Source organism: Onychostruthus taczanowskii, unplaced genomic scaffold, assembly GCF_017590055.1.
Source record: "Onychostruthus taczanowskii isolate IOZ18803 unplaced genomic scaffold, ASM1759005v1 scaffold55, whole genome shotgun sequence".
Taxonomy (NCBI): domain Eukaryota; kingdom Metazoa; phylum Chordata; class Aves; order Passeriformes; family Passeridae; genus Onychostruthus; species Onychostruthus taczanowskii.
Window position 1 is genome coordinate 776,911 of NW_024503124.1, and position 17,244 is coordinate 794,154.

General features: G+C 41.8%; 1 protein-coding gene across 3 annotated transcripts in view; it reads right to left on the reverse strand.

Annotated features, from left to right (window-relative positions):
- Positions 1-201: 201 nt before the first annotated feature.
- The window catches only part of PLCB4 (phospholipase C beta 4), a 186,483-nt gene continuing 169,440 nt past the window's right edge, over positions 202-17,244 (reverse strand). For all 3 annotated transcript variants that reach the window (XM_041417199.1, XM_041417200.1, XM_041417198.1), the window contains 6 exons: positions 13,714-13,889; positions 8,537-8,638; positions 7,342-7,399; positions 6,826-6,912; positions 4,730-4,766; positions 202-2,013 (listed from right to left, as the gene is read on the reverse strand). In XM_041417199.1, the coding sequence (XP_041273133.1) occupies positions 1,925-2,013; positions 4,730-4,766; positions 6,826-6,912; positions 7,342-7,399; positions 8,537-8,638; positions 13,714-13,889 (549 nt within the window). In that variant the 3' untranslated portion in view covers positions 202-1,924. The remainder of the gene's footprint in view (positions 2,014-4,729; positions 4,767-6,825; positions 6,913-7,341; positions 7,400-8,536; positions 8,639-13,713; positions 13,890-17,244) is intronic.

Here is a 17,244-nt window from a genome sequence, read left to right on the forward strand (position 1 = left end):
GGCAGTTCTCTAGTGCTGCACAATGCTTCTATCACTTATATAACATAAAAAAAAAAAAAACAACAAAGACTCCTTTGACTAAATAAGCTGTGATAGGAATATATTTACACTATGCACATTTTTACAGGAAATACAATTTGCTAAAAATCTGCAATTAATAACACCACCACCCTGCAATTCACTGCAGTCAAAACTAAAGGATTTGAATTTTTAAGGTTTTTATTAGATAAGTTGAAAGTTTCATCTCAGGACTGACAATAACATAATTATCTCTCTTCATTTATTTTGTTTATAGGAATATGTAGAATTTGTTTGTACAAGCATATACAACAAAGTAATTGGTGCTTAGTACATTGAAATCAGAAATCTGATTTGTTCTAAACTACCAGTTTTCCATGCAGTCATCTTTGAATTGGCAGCATGGACAAATTCCAAGCCGAATCCTTACATGCATTGTTTTGCAATATAACTACAGCAAGCTCTGGAAACATGCAAATTAACACATTAGCAAATTGTTTTTATATCTAATGGACATAAAAAGGTTATTCCTGATATGAAATTCTGAAAATCTGCATAAATACTTCTGTGTAAAATTAAATTAGTTATGTACTTCTCTTTTACTACAAGTATCAAGAATGCCCACGTAATTAATATACACACATATATATAGAGACCTTGTAATGCTAAAAGTCTTTGTAATTAATCAAACAATATTCTGTGCCATACATTTACTCAGTATTTACCAGCTAGTAGCATGACTGTGGTCATAAGTAGGCATGACAGCCTTAGTAGCATTTGTATCACATGCAAACATACTCTTAGCATTTTTGTTTACTAATTTTATCACGTAGCAACATGTATGTGAATTTCTACAATGTTGTGTTTCCCAAGTGTATAAATACTTTTTACATTTTCACAGTTACAAACTTTTTGCCAAAAGCCATTTAAACAATCTTTTAAGTTGCAATGAACTGTAGTATCCGGGATCTGCAACAACAGGATCAAAATGCAATTTCTATACAAGCAATGTAGGATGTAAACTTTTCTTAAAGTGCCTAATACATAATTCCTTAGAGCACTGATCAGTTTTGGCACGAATGCACTGTATTTCCCTCAGGTTATCCACTGCAGTGACTTCTACAGGATATTGGCTCCCCTCAGAATTGATAGAGTTGATATGGCACTTGTGAATGGCATCGTTAGGCCGCAGAAATACCCTGTCAAGTTGCTGCTGCAGCTGATGAATTTGGCCAATGACTTTGTACACGCTGTACTTTTGAATATACACAGTTACCTTTCAACTGCCTGCTGTCTGCTGCCTGCAAAAAAAACCCATTTAAATGTAATTTAAAATCAAACTCAACTCCTTACTATCCTAATTATTACTTGGCATAAGGTCCCGTTCAGTGAGCTCAGGGAACATCAGGTGCAGAGCATCTGACAAGGCGTGGCCTGGCAGGGTCTGGCAGCGCGGGGCTTCTGCACAGCACATCACACATGAGAACACAAATGGGAAATTACAGCACTGGAGCTACAGCTTTGCTGCCATCTGACATGATGTTAAAGGTATCTCCTGTGCTTCGAGGCTCTGAGCGTGGGATTCTGATGCAGGCACGGTGCCTGGTGAGATACAGAAACAGGAGGGGGTTTAAAAAGCTCTCTTCGTTTCAGGTTGGGGTTTTTTCTGAACAAAGGAAATTCTTATGGAAATCCAACAAAGGAAATTCAGTGCCCAGTGTTAAAGAAGAAACAATGCAAACCTAAAGACTTGGTGGTCCGTAGCTACCCTTGATATATTAAGAACAAAAAAAAACCTCAAAACAAACCCCTGCCAAAACCAAACCAAACCAAAAGCCCACTCTTCAACCTCAGCAATGTTATTTTGAATTTTGCTCTCATTTTAAGGATGCTGTGCTCTCCAGCTTCAATTTGCTTGTTGAGGCTTTAAACCACTGTTGCTGGCCTGCGATCCATCTCTGCTTCCAGCTTCACCATCTGCTGCATCTCCTTTGCCTGCAATCCAAAATAACCGCATGAAGCGCTGCATTAGACCTTTTGCTCCCAGTGAAGCATGTTTCACATGAGAGGGTCTGAGTGAAACACAGGCAAAGCACACTGAAGAGACAGGTAACAACATTATTTTTACACCCCTCGTCCCCCCACACTCTGTTTTCCAAATCAGATGTAATCCTTATATCTACAAATTCTTAGGAAATATTTTTTTTTTCTATTCTGGGAGTCATGGGTTGACTTTCTAAAGAAGTGTGTGATAAAATGCAGAAGCCCCAGTTTTGGGGAAGAAGTTAGGCAGATGCCAATTTACTGTTTCCCAGATAGGAAATGTCCAGGAAAGCATTCTTACTGCTGTTCTGAGAGTACTGCAATGTGTTAACGCCTGAAATTCATCATGATCTGGACTTGCTCCTTTCATAAAGACAAGGAATGATAAAAACCCATCAGTGTAACATCTCCCTTGCAGTAGCCAAGATTTTTTAAGTAGTATTTTTTAAAAATAGTGTACTTTTAAAAAATAATTTTTGTCTGACCTGGAGATCCTTATGATTACAGAGGGAGTGTTTTTCACTTCAGGATTAGAACACTCATATGTGCTCCATGGGACTACACACCCTGAATCCACCTGAAACTGCACCGAAAAGCATTGTGCAAAATCCAGCAATGAATACATGCCAGACCTCATATAAACTCTGCTGCCTCGGGCTCTGCAGGCAGAGTTACAGCTCTGTGTGTAAAGGGTGACTGGCCTGGGAATCCCCTCTCAGAGGGCACTTTTTAAATTCCCTTCCTCTCTCTCTCAGATGCACACAGAGCCACACTCTCCTCCTGTTATCCTGTTTTGGTGTGAATAAAGGAACTGAGAGTCAGCATCTCCATTTTCCCTGGGGGTTCTCAATCTGGGAAGTTATTTAAATCCAAGCCCCAAGGACCCTGAATAAATTGACCCTGAGGGCAATCTAACCCATCTATACAATCAAACTCAGGAACAAATTTTAGGAAGAGACAATCCACGCTATTTTCTTTGGTGCAATTGCTGTATTATCCATCATGCAGGGAATAATGGTTAGGGGACTTGATGTATTTAAACTATGTTCCCCCAGAAGTTGTAAAAATTGCTTAGACATGGAACTTTGCTATACAAGCTGCTACTTAAGGAGTCACCTATGCTGGACGTGCAAACACACATCTGCAGAGGTGAAAATGGGCATATGTAGGTCTAAAGTAATGAGGGTGCACCTCTATTCCTTTTCAAGGTAAATGTGGATTTATGCAGATGTGACATACCTGCCTTCTTGAAAAATCTAGCCCTGCACTTGCTTAATCATTCTTATCATCTTCTTGGGGAAAAAAAGTAATTATGATAACAGCAAAGCAACCGTCATAAATATGATTAAAATTAATTGACATTCTCCATTTAAATGACTTAAAAAGCTTGAAAGTAATGAAGAAATAATTTTAACATGAAAACATGGAAACGTAATAAATAAATGAATATGGACAACCTCTTCTGAAATGTTGGCTGAATTTTGCCTGTGTGTGAAATGAAACATCCAGACAGAACAAAACCTGGTGTTTTTTCTCAGTGACTCACACATTTCACGTTTCAGGCTTGTGACTTGACTACAGGCACAGTGTCCTATAAATATTCCGTGTCCCAGTGTCCTGTGTATGGAATTCTTTTAGAATTCTGGCTTCAAAGACCACATTAGCACCTAGCAGAGGAGCAGGATCTCATTTGCGCCGTTCTGAGGCTGGGTCAGAGAGTGCGTTCCGATGGGAACACACCAGCACAACAGGACAGCCTCTGGAACCTACAGTGGATCCATGGAGTCAGGGGCAGCCAGGGACTCTGCTTTCAGGGTGCTCTCTACTGAGATCTCACACAAGCTAGGAAACACATACAGTAATAAAATAAAGAAAAAAAAATTCCCTAGCCTAATGAGAGTTTTTTTCATTACTATGTGTCCGTAAATAAATGTTGTTACAGCAGGTGCTGTCAGTAGTGCAAGATGTTATCAGTTCAAGGGAGCAACTCAGATCAGGCAGTGCTGCACAAGGGGATGTTCCAGCCCAGTGCAGCTCTTTCCCTTGGAAAGACAGGGGTTAATAGAGATTTCTTGGAGTAACAATTATTTAGGAAGCCACAGCAGCACAGCCACATCATGAAGTGTAATTGCCAGAGCTTGTAACATGTTGGAATTAGAAGTGAATTTTAAAGTGCTCTTCCACAGACACTAAGAAGCTATTTCCAGCAATCTATTCTATATTTGGCTACTCTTAGCATGGAATTACTTATTTTATTAGCATACTGAGATATGTGGATAGCCTTTGTCTGACTATCAGCATTAGCAGTTAATCATATGTGTGTTAACACTAAAATACTTTTCTTAGATCAACAGACACTCTCACAGACACAATTTAGAACTCTAAGCAGATCTTGCAGTAACAGCAGCTAATGTGCAAGTTAATCTCTAAATATTTCCTCTGCGCATCACTGTTCACATTCATCTGAATTTCAGATGCTAAAGCACAAAATACTGCTAATATTGTGTCAGGCTCAAATACCTGTGTGCAAACAAGATTAGCACTGTGCTCACTGTGTCAATGGCACTTCCCAATGGTTGCATTTACGAGGAGGGCTCCAATGATAATGATTTAATTTAGAAGGAAAGCACACTGAAATAATAGTTTGCTTATTATACGTCCATCCTACCTTGTGTTTGAGACACTGCATGACAGGATTTCAAAAGCTGTTTGTACAAAAATAAAAATGTCAAAATCGAGTAATACAACAAATTAAGCAAACAACAAGAAGCAAATTAAATGAATGAAAACTGAAGTGATATTGAAAAATTAATGCAAGAAAAACATACATAAAACAAAACAAATTTAAATTTATAACAGTTTGTACTGAAGCCTGTTTCCACCCATAATTCTACTTTTCTCCATTGTATATTTGTATGAAAATTTTCTTGCCTTGTTCAATCAGGAAAAAGAAGTGTTTCAAAATCTGCATTAAACAAACACCACCTGGATCCAACTAACTTCCACACATCAGTGTCTATAACAGTGATACCAGAGCCAGCTGGGGGTTGCACTGCTGCACTTTTGGGGCTACAAGGAAATGGTCCAAACAGCATGTATGGAAAGATATACTCTGATGGATCAAATCAGAGTGAGTTAAAAAGCTGTAAAGGACACCCCCTGTGGTGGAGGCCACCACAAACCCACACAGGAGTGATAACCAGCACACAGAGCAGCTTATTCCATTTAATAAGTGATTATTTATCTGACTTAAATGGCAAATGAGCAAGCTCATGTAGGCTGCTGCCACCCCTCAGCTGCAGAGCTGGAAGCCCAGGTGGGGATGTATCTAATTGCTCAAAGAGGTGACCCTTCAGTGACTCACACTTATCCCAGCTCCCTTATACAGAACGTGGTTATCACATTATGCTCAAAAGCACAACCAGAATCATTCTCTCCTCTCCTTATGTATTTTAAAAAATGCATCCGAAGCTCTCTGAAGCCAGTGGAAAGAAAGAACTGATACCACTATAGCTCTGGATCAAGCCCATCATTTTTTTAGCAGCTATCACAGATACAGATCTGCCATGGCCCAAACTCTGCCCCCAGCTCCTGCCTCCCCCAGCTGCTGCCTCCCCCAGCTGCTGCCTCCCTGCCTTTAGATACTGCAGGAGCAGACTGACAGCCAGACCCACTCCTGCAGGTCTGCCACAAGCCTGTGAGGGATCGGAGTGGGACTCGTGGCTGTCACCAGGAGGAGGTGGAGTGCTCAGCAGAGCCATGCTGGCTGGGGCTCGGTGGTGGCAGCCACCTGAGGTCTCAGAGCGCTGTCACCCCCTGCGAGTTACCCCTGCTGCAGCTTTGGGGCTCTCTCCTGACAGTGGAAAGACTTGATTTGCCTATACTATTCCCTTCCCTATCTCTCTGCAAGATGGCTTTAATTTGTACTATGGTGTCTTCCAGCGAGTTCAAGTTCTGAACTTTTACCAAACAAAGTGAGTACACAGCCCTTAACAGTGGTGGGTGTTAAATGCTCCCCTTCTCTCTCACCTCACTGAACTGCTGGGTATATTCCCCTTGCAGTTCACATTTTTAAGTGCAGTACTGCAAGTCCACGCAATTATTCCAGCTCTTCTGGCTCAACCTTTCAGCAAGGGAACTGCTCAGAACATAGTGTTGCTTTCACCAGAAATAAGATGAGAATTTCCCTTTCCTTGCCAAGTAGTTTTTCAATTAAAAAAAAAAAAAAAAATGAGCTTATAAACTAGCAGAAAATAATAAGGTATTTTAATTAGGAAAGGGTGTACTAGTACAGATAAAACTCCCCATGCTACTGTACATCTCTAGAATTCAGTCCAAACTCACTGCCTCTTGGAGTTCAGAGATGCTCTGGGCACGTTTCTCCTCTAATTTTTCAATCAGTACTAGAAATGTAAGTTCCAAAATGAAGTAAACCGACTTGCTTGAGTTACTTTTGGGGAGTAATTAAAATGGATATGCTGGGTCCTTAATGACTGTCATATCTGGCTAAGGAGTATCAGTGTGGCTGAAAAGCTGAAAGTGCACTCTGGCTGAGCAGTTCAGCTCCCACAGGCTCTGCTGAAACAAATCTGGTGCTGTGTCATCATTTAAGTCACCTCTTCATTTTGACTCCCAAAGTAGGTGGTGACCAGGAAAAAGTCCCCATTTTGGTAAAGACTTACATTCAGAAGGATTCTACTCAGCCTGACTCTGGTTACTGTTTTCTCTAGCTTGCTTTTCTCCTAAGCCTTTAAAACAAGATACCTGCTCATTCTGCTTCTCCAAGACTTCTAAGTGCTCAAGTTGAACTTTTTTCAGCTGATCCATTTCCTTTGACTGCTTCATTGCCAGCTGTGATTGAGAGAAAATAATGGGGGGGGGAATATAACACATTATTAACAAGTAAAATAAAAACCTGCTTGAAAGATACACAGATGTATGCTGTCTTGCCCCATTCAGGTGGCATAAAACATCACAGGAGGCCTAGTATATCACCCAATCTTAATAAAAGCTTAATATTATTATATTATTAATTGATATAATGAATAGATACATATTATACATATTGCACATAATACACAGACTTGGCAAACACACAGGAATGATGAGTAGTTCTGTTAATTCAAAATAGCTTTGTCTTGTATAGATGTCAGATCTTTTCTTGTACAAGTATGTGCAACAAAGCAAAGACAAAAATCTACAAGAGCTGGATTCTCAACACAGAGGAATGAAAAAGAACATCCAGAAGCAGTGCCCAGTGACTTTCAAGGTTATAGTTACCCTTTTTCTCTCTTCCAGGAACTTTTTCGTGTTGCTGCTGTTCAGTTCTCTGACTCGCCTGAAAAAATGAAAATGTTCTCCATGAAGACTCATTGGAAAAAAAGAAGCCCAAAAGCTGCCACAGAGAGAATCACAAACTCTTCAGGTGTATTTTGTTTTCTAATTATCTGTACCAGCTGGGAGTAATGGCAAATTGTACACTCCTCTGGCCACAGAACTTTACACTCAGATATCTCCCTGCATATTGGCTGTATGATTGAAGGCTTGACTTCTGTGAATGAAGTTTGCTTTTTCCTTACTCAAGAGTGGTTGCCAAAACTTCAAAACCAATTGTTTAATTAATTTGTGCATCCCTTGCTGCACTCTGCTGTCAGTTTTGGTATATAAAAAGTGCTGTGTGTCTTAAGAGTGGTAATGGAAAAAAATCATCAGATGATCATAAGCAAAGTTACGCTTATCAATACTGCAAGCTTCTTAAAGATGCTATTCATGCAAAAATATAAACATACTATTAATAGTTACATAAAATAACTCAAGTGTCTCCTCCTAAGATTTCTGCCATGACAGAGAACAAAAATAGTTCAAAGAGTTGAATCAGCCCACAAACCAGAACTGCTTTCAGATGTGGGAACAGATTTCCCTCGGAGTCATTAGTGAGGTCTGACACAACAAAGCAAACAGCCACAGAGGGCTCTGACAGCTCATCCTCCTCAGGAGCAGGGGGTGTGCAGCACCCAAGGGACGTGCTTCAGCCTTGGAACCAAAATAGCTCAGTGCCAAGGAGGGGATGTAAAAAAGGAAACAACGAGCCAGATGGCAAGGCCAAAGGGAAGGGGAAACCCCAAAGGCTTATAAGACATCATTGTGTAGATTCTGCTTTTGCTCCCTTCTCAGTCAGGCCCTCATCTCACTGAAAAAGCAAAAAAATACAATGGTCTGGATGTACAATAATTAAAATTTAATAGTGTGATTGGACCTACTCTAGTCAGTCAAAGATGATCAGGGCATTAGTTATTAAAAGGATAAATATGAGAAAATCACAATTTTTTCCTAAAAGAGTCATCTAAAAATTTATCCAGCACAATCTTTAGACCTTGGTATCCATCCATAAAAGCATGGTTTTAATGGAATTAATCCACAGCTTCCCCTGTCAGCCTTTGGAAGCATTCTTCCCTTATCAGGAAGGGATACTTACCTCTCCCTCTCAGCTTTGTTTTTGATGGATTTGTCTTGGCTAATGGCTTTGCTGTTCTCCATGGATATTTTAGCCTGGTTGGCACGCATCTCCTTGCTTTCCCTGAGCAAAAGCAAACACAGTCATTAATGCCTGAGGTGCAACTGCAGTGGAGGTTGGGTTCCTCCACACTGGGGTTACTTTTTCCTTGAAGTATTAAGGAAGAGGAAGAAACAAACAACACTAAAATTCCCTTCCTTTGGGTAGAACTTACACCGTTTGAGCAGGCAGCCAGAAATCTCCATTTGTTCCAGAGAATATAATTGCAAAGATGAGTTCAAAGCATTTTCACACTTAGAATATTGTAAAAGGGTACAAAACACCTTCTTTTCTCCCTATTATATGAGCAGTCCTACTACGAGCTACTATCAAAAAATGCAATTTGTCTTTTACAACTGCCTAAAAAATGTACAAATCCTGCACTCAGAAGGTAACAGCAGTATCAACAGTAATAATCTTTGCTAGTTGTGGTATGAACTGACACATTTCCTTTTAAAGCTTTTACTTTGGGCCTATGGGCCTGGAAACAGTGGTTTAGGCATGGTCAGGCTTGTGTTTGGTTTCTCCTACTGGCTCAGTGCACCTTTCAGCCTTTCCTGTGAAAAGAGAGAGCTTTTTAAACATTTTTATTAAACAACTGTGGTGCTTTTTTTTTTTTTTTTTCCTCCGAGAGTTCATAAGGTGAAACATTTCCTGAATATAGATTTAAAAGCAGTGGTATCACAGCAAAAATTAGTCTGGGTTCTAAAAAAATGATGTGTTGAAAACACATTTCACTCCAAATTTCAAATAAAATTTATTTTCATGACTGTGCTGAAGGATATGAAAAAGTCAGTGTAGGTGTTCAAACTGACTTGGCCTGTTTGCATCAGATACAACTTTAGAGTGGAAGAAGTTAAGAGGATTAGAGAACTACCGTGCATCACTGATGATTTAGAAATGAGGCATTGGCCATGGAGGTGGCTGACAGGGCCAACACATCACATTGTCTCCAGCAAAAACACTCTCCCTCCCACAAGCAGTGGTGATTCCTGGAACTGGAACAAGTAGATAAGCCAGGAAGGTAAAGAAAAGAAAAAGGGATTCTGAAAAATGTGGAACTGCCAAGATTTAGCTGCTGACTCTCTACTGAGTCATAGTGACTGCACCTCTGAAATTTATACAAACATGTCTTTTGAAGGGATACTTAACTTTCAGCATGTAAGTATATCCTTGGAATTTATATATATATTTAGATGACATCAAAGTGCATTAACATGTCATTTTCTGACACCAGCATTGTTTGAATAAATAGTAATCGCTTCTTCTATTAAAAAACAAAAAAAACAACCCACCACACAATTTCTCTCTTTCTCTCAGGTTATTTTACCTGGAGTGCATAATGCTTGTGAATCACAGCCTCAGGTCTCCAATTCCTGAGCTGCTGCAGGATCACCAGCTCCAGATCAGCCAAGGGATGCAGGGGGCTCAGCACCCCTGGAGCTCAATAAGCATCAGGTTTTTAGCAGTATCTGCTGCCTTCTGCTTTGTTTTTAAATGAGCCCAAAGCACAGAAATTGCTTTTTGTGCTGCCGTGGAGGGAAAGCGCCTTTCCTACAGCAGGCAACTGCATCATTTGGGATTTCTGATCTGTGCCACAGCCCCGTGCCCTCTGCTGTGATACCCAGCTGTAGGAATGTGCCCCCTAATGACAGAGTGGCAAAACTAACCTTTGTCCCCCAAAAAAGGAAGGAAGCCCAGAAGCTTCTCTCAACCGTTAGGTGGAAAGCCACCTCATAGGGCCTCAGGGACTTCACCAACACCAGAGAACACCTAAGTGGATAGAAGCCAAAAAGTCCCACCTGATCAATCAAGTAGAAAAGAACAGAACAAAAGAGAAGAGGGGCTTTTGTGAAGTGTTTCTACCAGGGGCAGACCTTTGTGCCTGGCTCGAGTTTTTCTGTTTGTTATTTTGCCTTTATTAAACCTTTTTTGTTTCTACCACCACCGCAGAAGCCATCCTGCTTATTTTATGCCCCCAAAGTGTAGCTGAGCTATCCTTGGGTGTATTAAGTGTTTTTCTAGGGCTTATAAGAACTGGCTCTAGGACAAACAATACCCAGCCATGGCCCAGCCCGAGAGGGGAGTGGGGAGCACAGCCTGCCGAGAGCCTGCCCCACGCTGCCCTCACACAGCTCCCTGCTCCTGTGCACAGAACTGCCTCCTGGCCTCTAAGATAAAGACATGTCCTCCTACACACGATACATTACATTAAAAAGTTTACAAATTATCAAGTGTGATGCCTCTTTGGGGCATTGTTATTCACTTTTCAATATCTCACAGTCCAAATTCTTCTGAGATATTCATAGATTCAGACACAGTCTTAAATTTGTTTTTAACAGCAAAGTCCGCTGTCTGCACACAACTCCCAAATAAGCAAAAACACACTAAATTGCAATGAATAAAGCAGAAAGAATATTGAAGGTTGTTACTCCTGGGACAGCTGAACAAAGAGGCTTCTTGATATTTCCAAGGATGTAAATTATCAGATCTGGTTTTTAGTACCTTTAAACACAGAGCAAAATACATGGACTGAACACAAATGATTTCTAACAAGAAAGCAAAATGCATTGCTAAGAATATAAGAATTACATACAAGAAATGATAGAGGGATGCTTAAACAACATATGGACACAGAAATTCTAAACCCAAAGACTAAAACGATGAGAAAAAAGCTTTTTTAAAACTTGAAGCTTTGCCTTAGTGTATATATACTGGTAGGCTGAAATGACAGCTTCTAGCAAAGTTAAGAGAACGTGGAACTATGCATGGAAAAGAAAACAAAAAAATTACTTTTACAAGCCATATATTAGTAAATCATTTCCCAAGCATTCTGATGAATTTCAAACAGGATGGAAAAAAAGACTCAAAAAAGAAGAAAGTGATGTGATTTCCTGGGCTGATGCCGCCGAGTATGACTTAGAGGTGCAGAACCAAGGACTGCACCTTCCTCTGGCTAATGGTTTTTGAATGATGAATTGTGTAATAATTTAACAATTTGTGGACTCCCTATTTGACTGGGTGTGTTTTGCAGGGCAGCTTGAAGAGGGTTAACACAGAGATTAACATAAAGATGAGCTCACTACAAGCCTTTTGCTGGGACAATTCTCTGTTGGATGAAAAGCTTGCAGCTCCCAGCATGTGTTCTCTCTGACGCAAAGACACGCTGCTTTTTGCTCAGGAATTTTAAAAAATCATTCCAATTCCTTCTTCAAATGAGATTTGTTTCATTTCTTTTCCCATTTTATGTGAAAGGTGCTGAGGACAATTACGTATGAATCTACACATGAATATATATATTTTGTGTACACACATATTTTATCTCCATATCCTTTTAGGCTGCTTCAGATAAGAGAACATAGGATAAAGAAATGATTCCTCTACTTACCACCATTTTCAGCACCGTGCTATAACATGCATTTAATTTTATTTGATTTCAAATAGGCAGGATGGTTAATTACAAAAGCATTAGTGTCCTGTAACGTCTTCTGTGTGATTATAGCAGGATAATGTATGTGATTATAGCAGGATAATGTAATCATACACAGTCACATAGACACATCAGTCTAATGTAGCTCATCCTGCGACCCCTTTCGACCTCACTTCTCATGGATCTTTCTTACAGCCAGCAGTGCTGACAGCAACTCCAAAGGATATTTCTGTATTTTATACTTCTCAGTTTCCAGCCTCCAAATTGAAGTTCCTGGGTAAAGTCAATGCCAACTACCAATGCTTCATCACCTCTGCTGCCTTTAAGGAGGTCCAGATGATCTAAATCAGCTAAGAAGCCCATTCCTACATCTACCTGTTGGAGGTTAGGATTTTTATTTTTTTTCCTTTCTCTCAGGGAATTTTGTCCCATTTGTTGCTAAGAGACGATAACGACTGGGTACCTAAGAGAAACAAAATAAATGGCCAAGGCAGGGGAAGGATGCAGCTGTACTCTCCTAGGTGAGGGGCTTTCTTTTGGAGGGCAGAGACTGCAGGAGATTTTGGCTGGGGGGTGAGGCTGGGCTCAGCTCCTCTGGCTGGCAGGATCCAAGGGGAGATGCTGCGGTTGCTGTGGGGAGGATTCGCCATCACTGCGGGGTTCTGTCTGCTACGATATTCTCCTACCGCCAGTGAGGCTCTGCTCCTAGGAGCAGCTCTTGCACTGGGACTTTGTTAACACCTGGCCTCACTGGAAGGGACCCTCACATCTCAGGGGAAGGCCCAGGGCCCCGAGTCCCTTGCCTCTCTGAGGGAGCCTCTCCGGGCCGTGGTCGGGAGCTGGGCCGCCGCTGCCCGGCCTCGCCGTTCCTCTGCCCTGCTCTGGGGGGTTTTCACTGCGCTGTAACCCCACACCCCGGCTCCTGCTGGAGCCGCAGAGTTTCTGCTCCATTTCCTGCCCTCCCAGCTCCGCTCCGAGGTTCCCCCTCAGCCCCGGCGCTGCCCGGCCCGGCCGCCATCGCCGCCTGAGGGAGACGCGGCCGAGCCACGGCGCCCCCTGCTGGAGCGGGGAGCCACCGCCCCGCCCGGCCGGGAGCCAGCAGCGCCCCTGGTGGCCGCGCCCGGAACTGCAGCGGAGGGAAAGCGCCCGCGGCCGGGAGTGGCTGGGGCCGGGCTCTGCTATGGGGCTGTTGGTCTGTCCGTCTGTCTGACTGTGTGTCTGTCTGTCTGTCTGTTTGTCTCTTTGTCTGTCTGTCTGTGTGTCTTTTTGTGTGTCTGTTTGTTTGTGTGTCTGTTTGTTTGTGTGTCTGTCCGTTTGTCCATCTGCTTGTGTCTGTTTGTTTCTTTCCTTGTCTGTCTGTTTATCCGTCTGTTTGTCCGTTGGTTTGTCTGTCTGTTTGTTACGCACAGTAAAGAACTGCTGCTCCTTTTCCCACAGCTTTGCCTGACAGCCCCGCGATTTCAGAGTTGTAATAATTTGGAGGGAAGGGGCTCACAATTTCCATTCCGAGAGGTTCCCACCTTCCCCGGCAGACGCATCTTTCACCAGGACACCACCCAAACCTTGCATGGCTGCTTCTTTTACTTCCACCCTGCTTTCCAATGCGAAAAAACTAAAGCATTACACAGAGCAGACCTCAACCAAGCGCTCAGGACCAGGCCCTGCTCACCTGTCATGGGAGAATTTCAGCTGCTGGGTTTGCTGCTCGTGAGCGTTGATGAGCAGTTTCTTCAGCAGGTCGCACTGCTGGTTCAAGTGCAAGTCGCGGATCTCCTGCTCCTCGGCGCTGTGCGTATTGATCATCTCGGACCACTCCTTGGTGTGCTGAGCCACGATCTCTTTGACCTGCAGGGAGGCAACACCAGCTTTGTTAGAGGCTCCCAGACACAGCAACAACTCCTGCTGCTGAAGGTGATGCCGAGACAAGCATAAAACGGGCTCTAAAGAACGCAGCTAAATTGTGAAAAATGAAGTCGCACAAATGAAGCTGCTTCAGAGATAGCAAAGCCACTGAGGGCACTGCTGGGTGGGTATAAAAACAATGTAAACCAACCCCTACCATTAAGACACTATTACCTAAAGTGCCCTGAATAAATAGGCTCTTCACTGTATTACCATTGTTTTAACACCTTCTCTTAACACCGAGCTAATAATAAAAGTTTCACACTTTTGTTGCCAAGAAAAATATATGCATTGAAAGTACTGAACTTAACAATGGAAAAACCTGGTGAGCAGGATTTCTCTGAGGGCTTAAAGATAGCCTTTGATTTTGTGCAGACAGTTTCACAAACACAGAGCATTTACAGAGAAATCCTGTATTTAGTACAACCTGAATCTGAAGATGGGCTACGTGTCTTTGTTTTACAGTCATTAAGTCAGCAGGAAATCTGACAAGTATTCTTCCCTTGCTTATCTCCCAAGCCTCACAAGAATAATGAGATTAAAGCTTTGGAATGTTCCCAAGAGACAGTATTAAGAAGCCTAACTCACCAGAGTTGTTATTATAATATATCGTGCTCATTGATTTCAAAAAGAAGCTAATTGAAAGATATGTTTTATTAACCTTTGATGATTATCTTTGGGTATTTTGACATGCTATCCTACTTTTCCATAAATGGCATACAAAATGTGCCTCCCAATAAATCCATCCTCAGGCAATCAACTACAACCAATAACATCTGGATCATCTTCCATGAAAGCAAACTTGATCCTTTTTAACAGAAATTGCCACCATTTTGCTTAGGAAGAGAGAGAATTATGCAAACTCCAGCTAAATATCTTGGCTGGGTTTTGCATAATGAAGAACAGATTGTCTTGCACATAGTGGTAAAGGTGAAAAAAGTGAAGGATTTATCAGCCCCATTCTCCATTCTGCCCTGGAGATGCTCCTCTGAAGGGCCTCTTACCCAAAGCTCATGTTGCCCAATAAAGAAGGGATCTAATGAAATAAAGAAGTGAGTAATTCTGGAACAGAGCAGGATGACTACTACTACCCAAAAGCCAGATTTGCACTTAACTATAGCTAAATGGTGGTCTCATATCCAAACAAGCAGCTGATAGAGAGCACCCTGGAGTTTCTGCAGAAAACAACAAAAGGCTTTTGCAGCAGAAGCTGGTATGACTAACACAAGCCCAATTGATCAGGGTGCTTAAGAGTCAGTGTGCCTCCAGAAAAATGAGCCATGCTCCTCTCTGTGCACGTGGGCAAGTGTACAACTAAGCCCAGACCTGTCAACCATGAAATGATGTGAAGGATGTGGTGCAGTTTGTGGGAGTAGTGTTTTTAATAAGGTGTTCATCAGTGCTGCCTTCAGAGCCTGAGAAACATGAGGATCCAGTTTTGAAATGAGTACAAATAAATGCTTGGATGTTGTGAAGGAAGGAAAATGAACTTTTCAGATGGGGTTTTTGAGAGGTTGAGGGGCAGACACTCCAGATCACCCACGGCACCACCTGAGGTGCTTCAGCTTGGGCCAAGCTCAGCCCACGCTCCTGGTACTGCTGATGTGACAATGTGGGCAGGTCCAAAGCAGGATTTATCACTCTCACACTCTCTGGAAATGCTCCTCTTACATCTCCAGGGCCTCAAGCACCAAGACACTTGAGTTAGTTGTATGAATCTCCTCTCAACAGTGACCTCATCTGGCTTACCAGCCCCCAGGGGGACCTAGGATGGACTTAGGAGAGCTGAAAGCCATGGCTGAGGGGTTTAGGAAAACACATTCCTTATTTATTTTCAATACAGAGTTTCCAGATGGAATCAGCTCCATCCACAGCTTGACTTAAAAATGGTGCAGGTCATCAGTTCAAAATCCTGGGTGTAATTTGGAGCACAGCAGCAAAGGGACTGTGCCCTCAGAACACTCCCAGTGTTAGAAATTGTTAGTATTTCCAAAAGACAAGTGCTGTTATTGGCCCAGGGAGCAGGAGGCAGAGTGTTCACCACCACCACAGGCATTCCAGTAAACAAACAAGAGTTTGCTTTTATTTAAGGCCCCCTTACACTGTAGAGAAAATGCAAAATGAACTTTGCACAAAAAAAGAATAATGACAATAAAAAATAATAAAAAGACATAAAAATAATACAAGACAATAAAAAAATAATAAAAAGAAAAATTGCAATAAAAATGATAAAATTGTGAAATAAATAGTGGAAGCCATGGTGGAAGTGAGTATTTTGTGACTTAATTGTAGAGAGTTTACAAAACAAACACAGAGGAACGAAGACTCAAGGCTCGTTGCAAATGAATAACGTGATAATTGTTTTTAAATGGTGAATGTTATAAACCACAGAGGAACCTGAAGGCAGGAGTTCTGAATCTCAGGTACACTGATACCACAGGATCATATCATATCTCGTAGAGTTATTGAGTCCAACTCCCAAAGACAAACCCTGCAAAGTGACAGTGTGGCAATACTTAGATAAAGTATTTGATCTAGGAAGGAGGAAATAATCAGCACACCCTGCCTGTGTTCATGGACAGATGTGCTGTGATGTGCTGCTAATTCCAGAAGCAGCAGGCAGTCTGAGAGGCAGGTACACCTCCTTGTGAAACAAACTTTCCTGTGAAGCTTGAAATGTGAAACTTTCTTTTATTCCATCTCCACCAAGGCAGAAGTCTCATTTCAGGTACAGCAAGATATAACCTGTGAGACGGATGCAAGGGATGTGCCAAACACCAGCTACAAGATATTAAATACCTAATTTGACTCAGATTCCAAAGAACTTAAAACTCATGGCCATTAAATCATCTGAAATCCAGTTCTGCTGCAGATCTGTGACACTTCAAAGTTCAGCTGTGGTAAGTTCAGAGAGCACCCCTGCTTTTCTCCAATTTATTAGCACCATAGTTGAAATGACTATTTAATTTTTACTGGGCTGTGCTCTTGTCCTACTTTCTGCTACTAAGGCAGTGTTGCTTGTCCTAAAGGACAGGAAAAATAACCATTAGCTTCCTTCTCTCCTTCCTGTTCTGCAGACTGAGTTTGTGAGCCTGTCCTTTCATCTGTCCCTACACCAGGCCTAGGAGACTAATTAAAATGCTGATAAGGAACCTTCTTTTGCACAGCATATATGCAAGAAGTTTGTTTAGTCACTAAGTCCAAGCAGGAATGATCTTTGAAGTAATCTTTCCTTTTTTTTCTTTTCATCCTCTGCCTGCTTGATATTGGGACCTACTTTCCTAACGCAGGCGAGTAA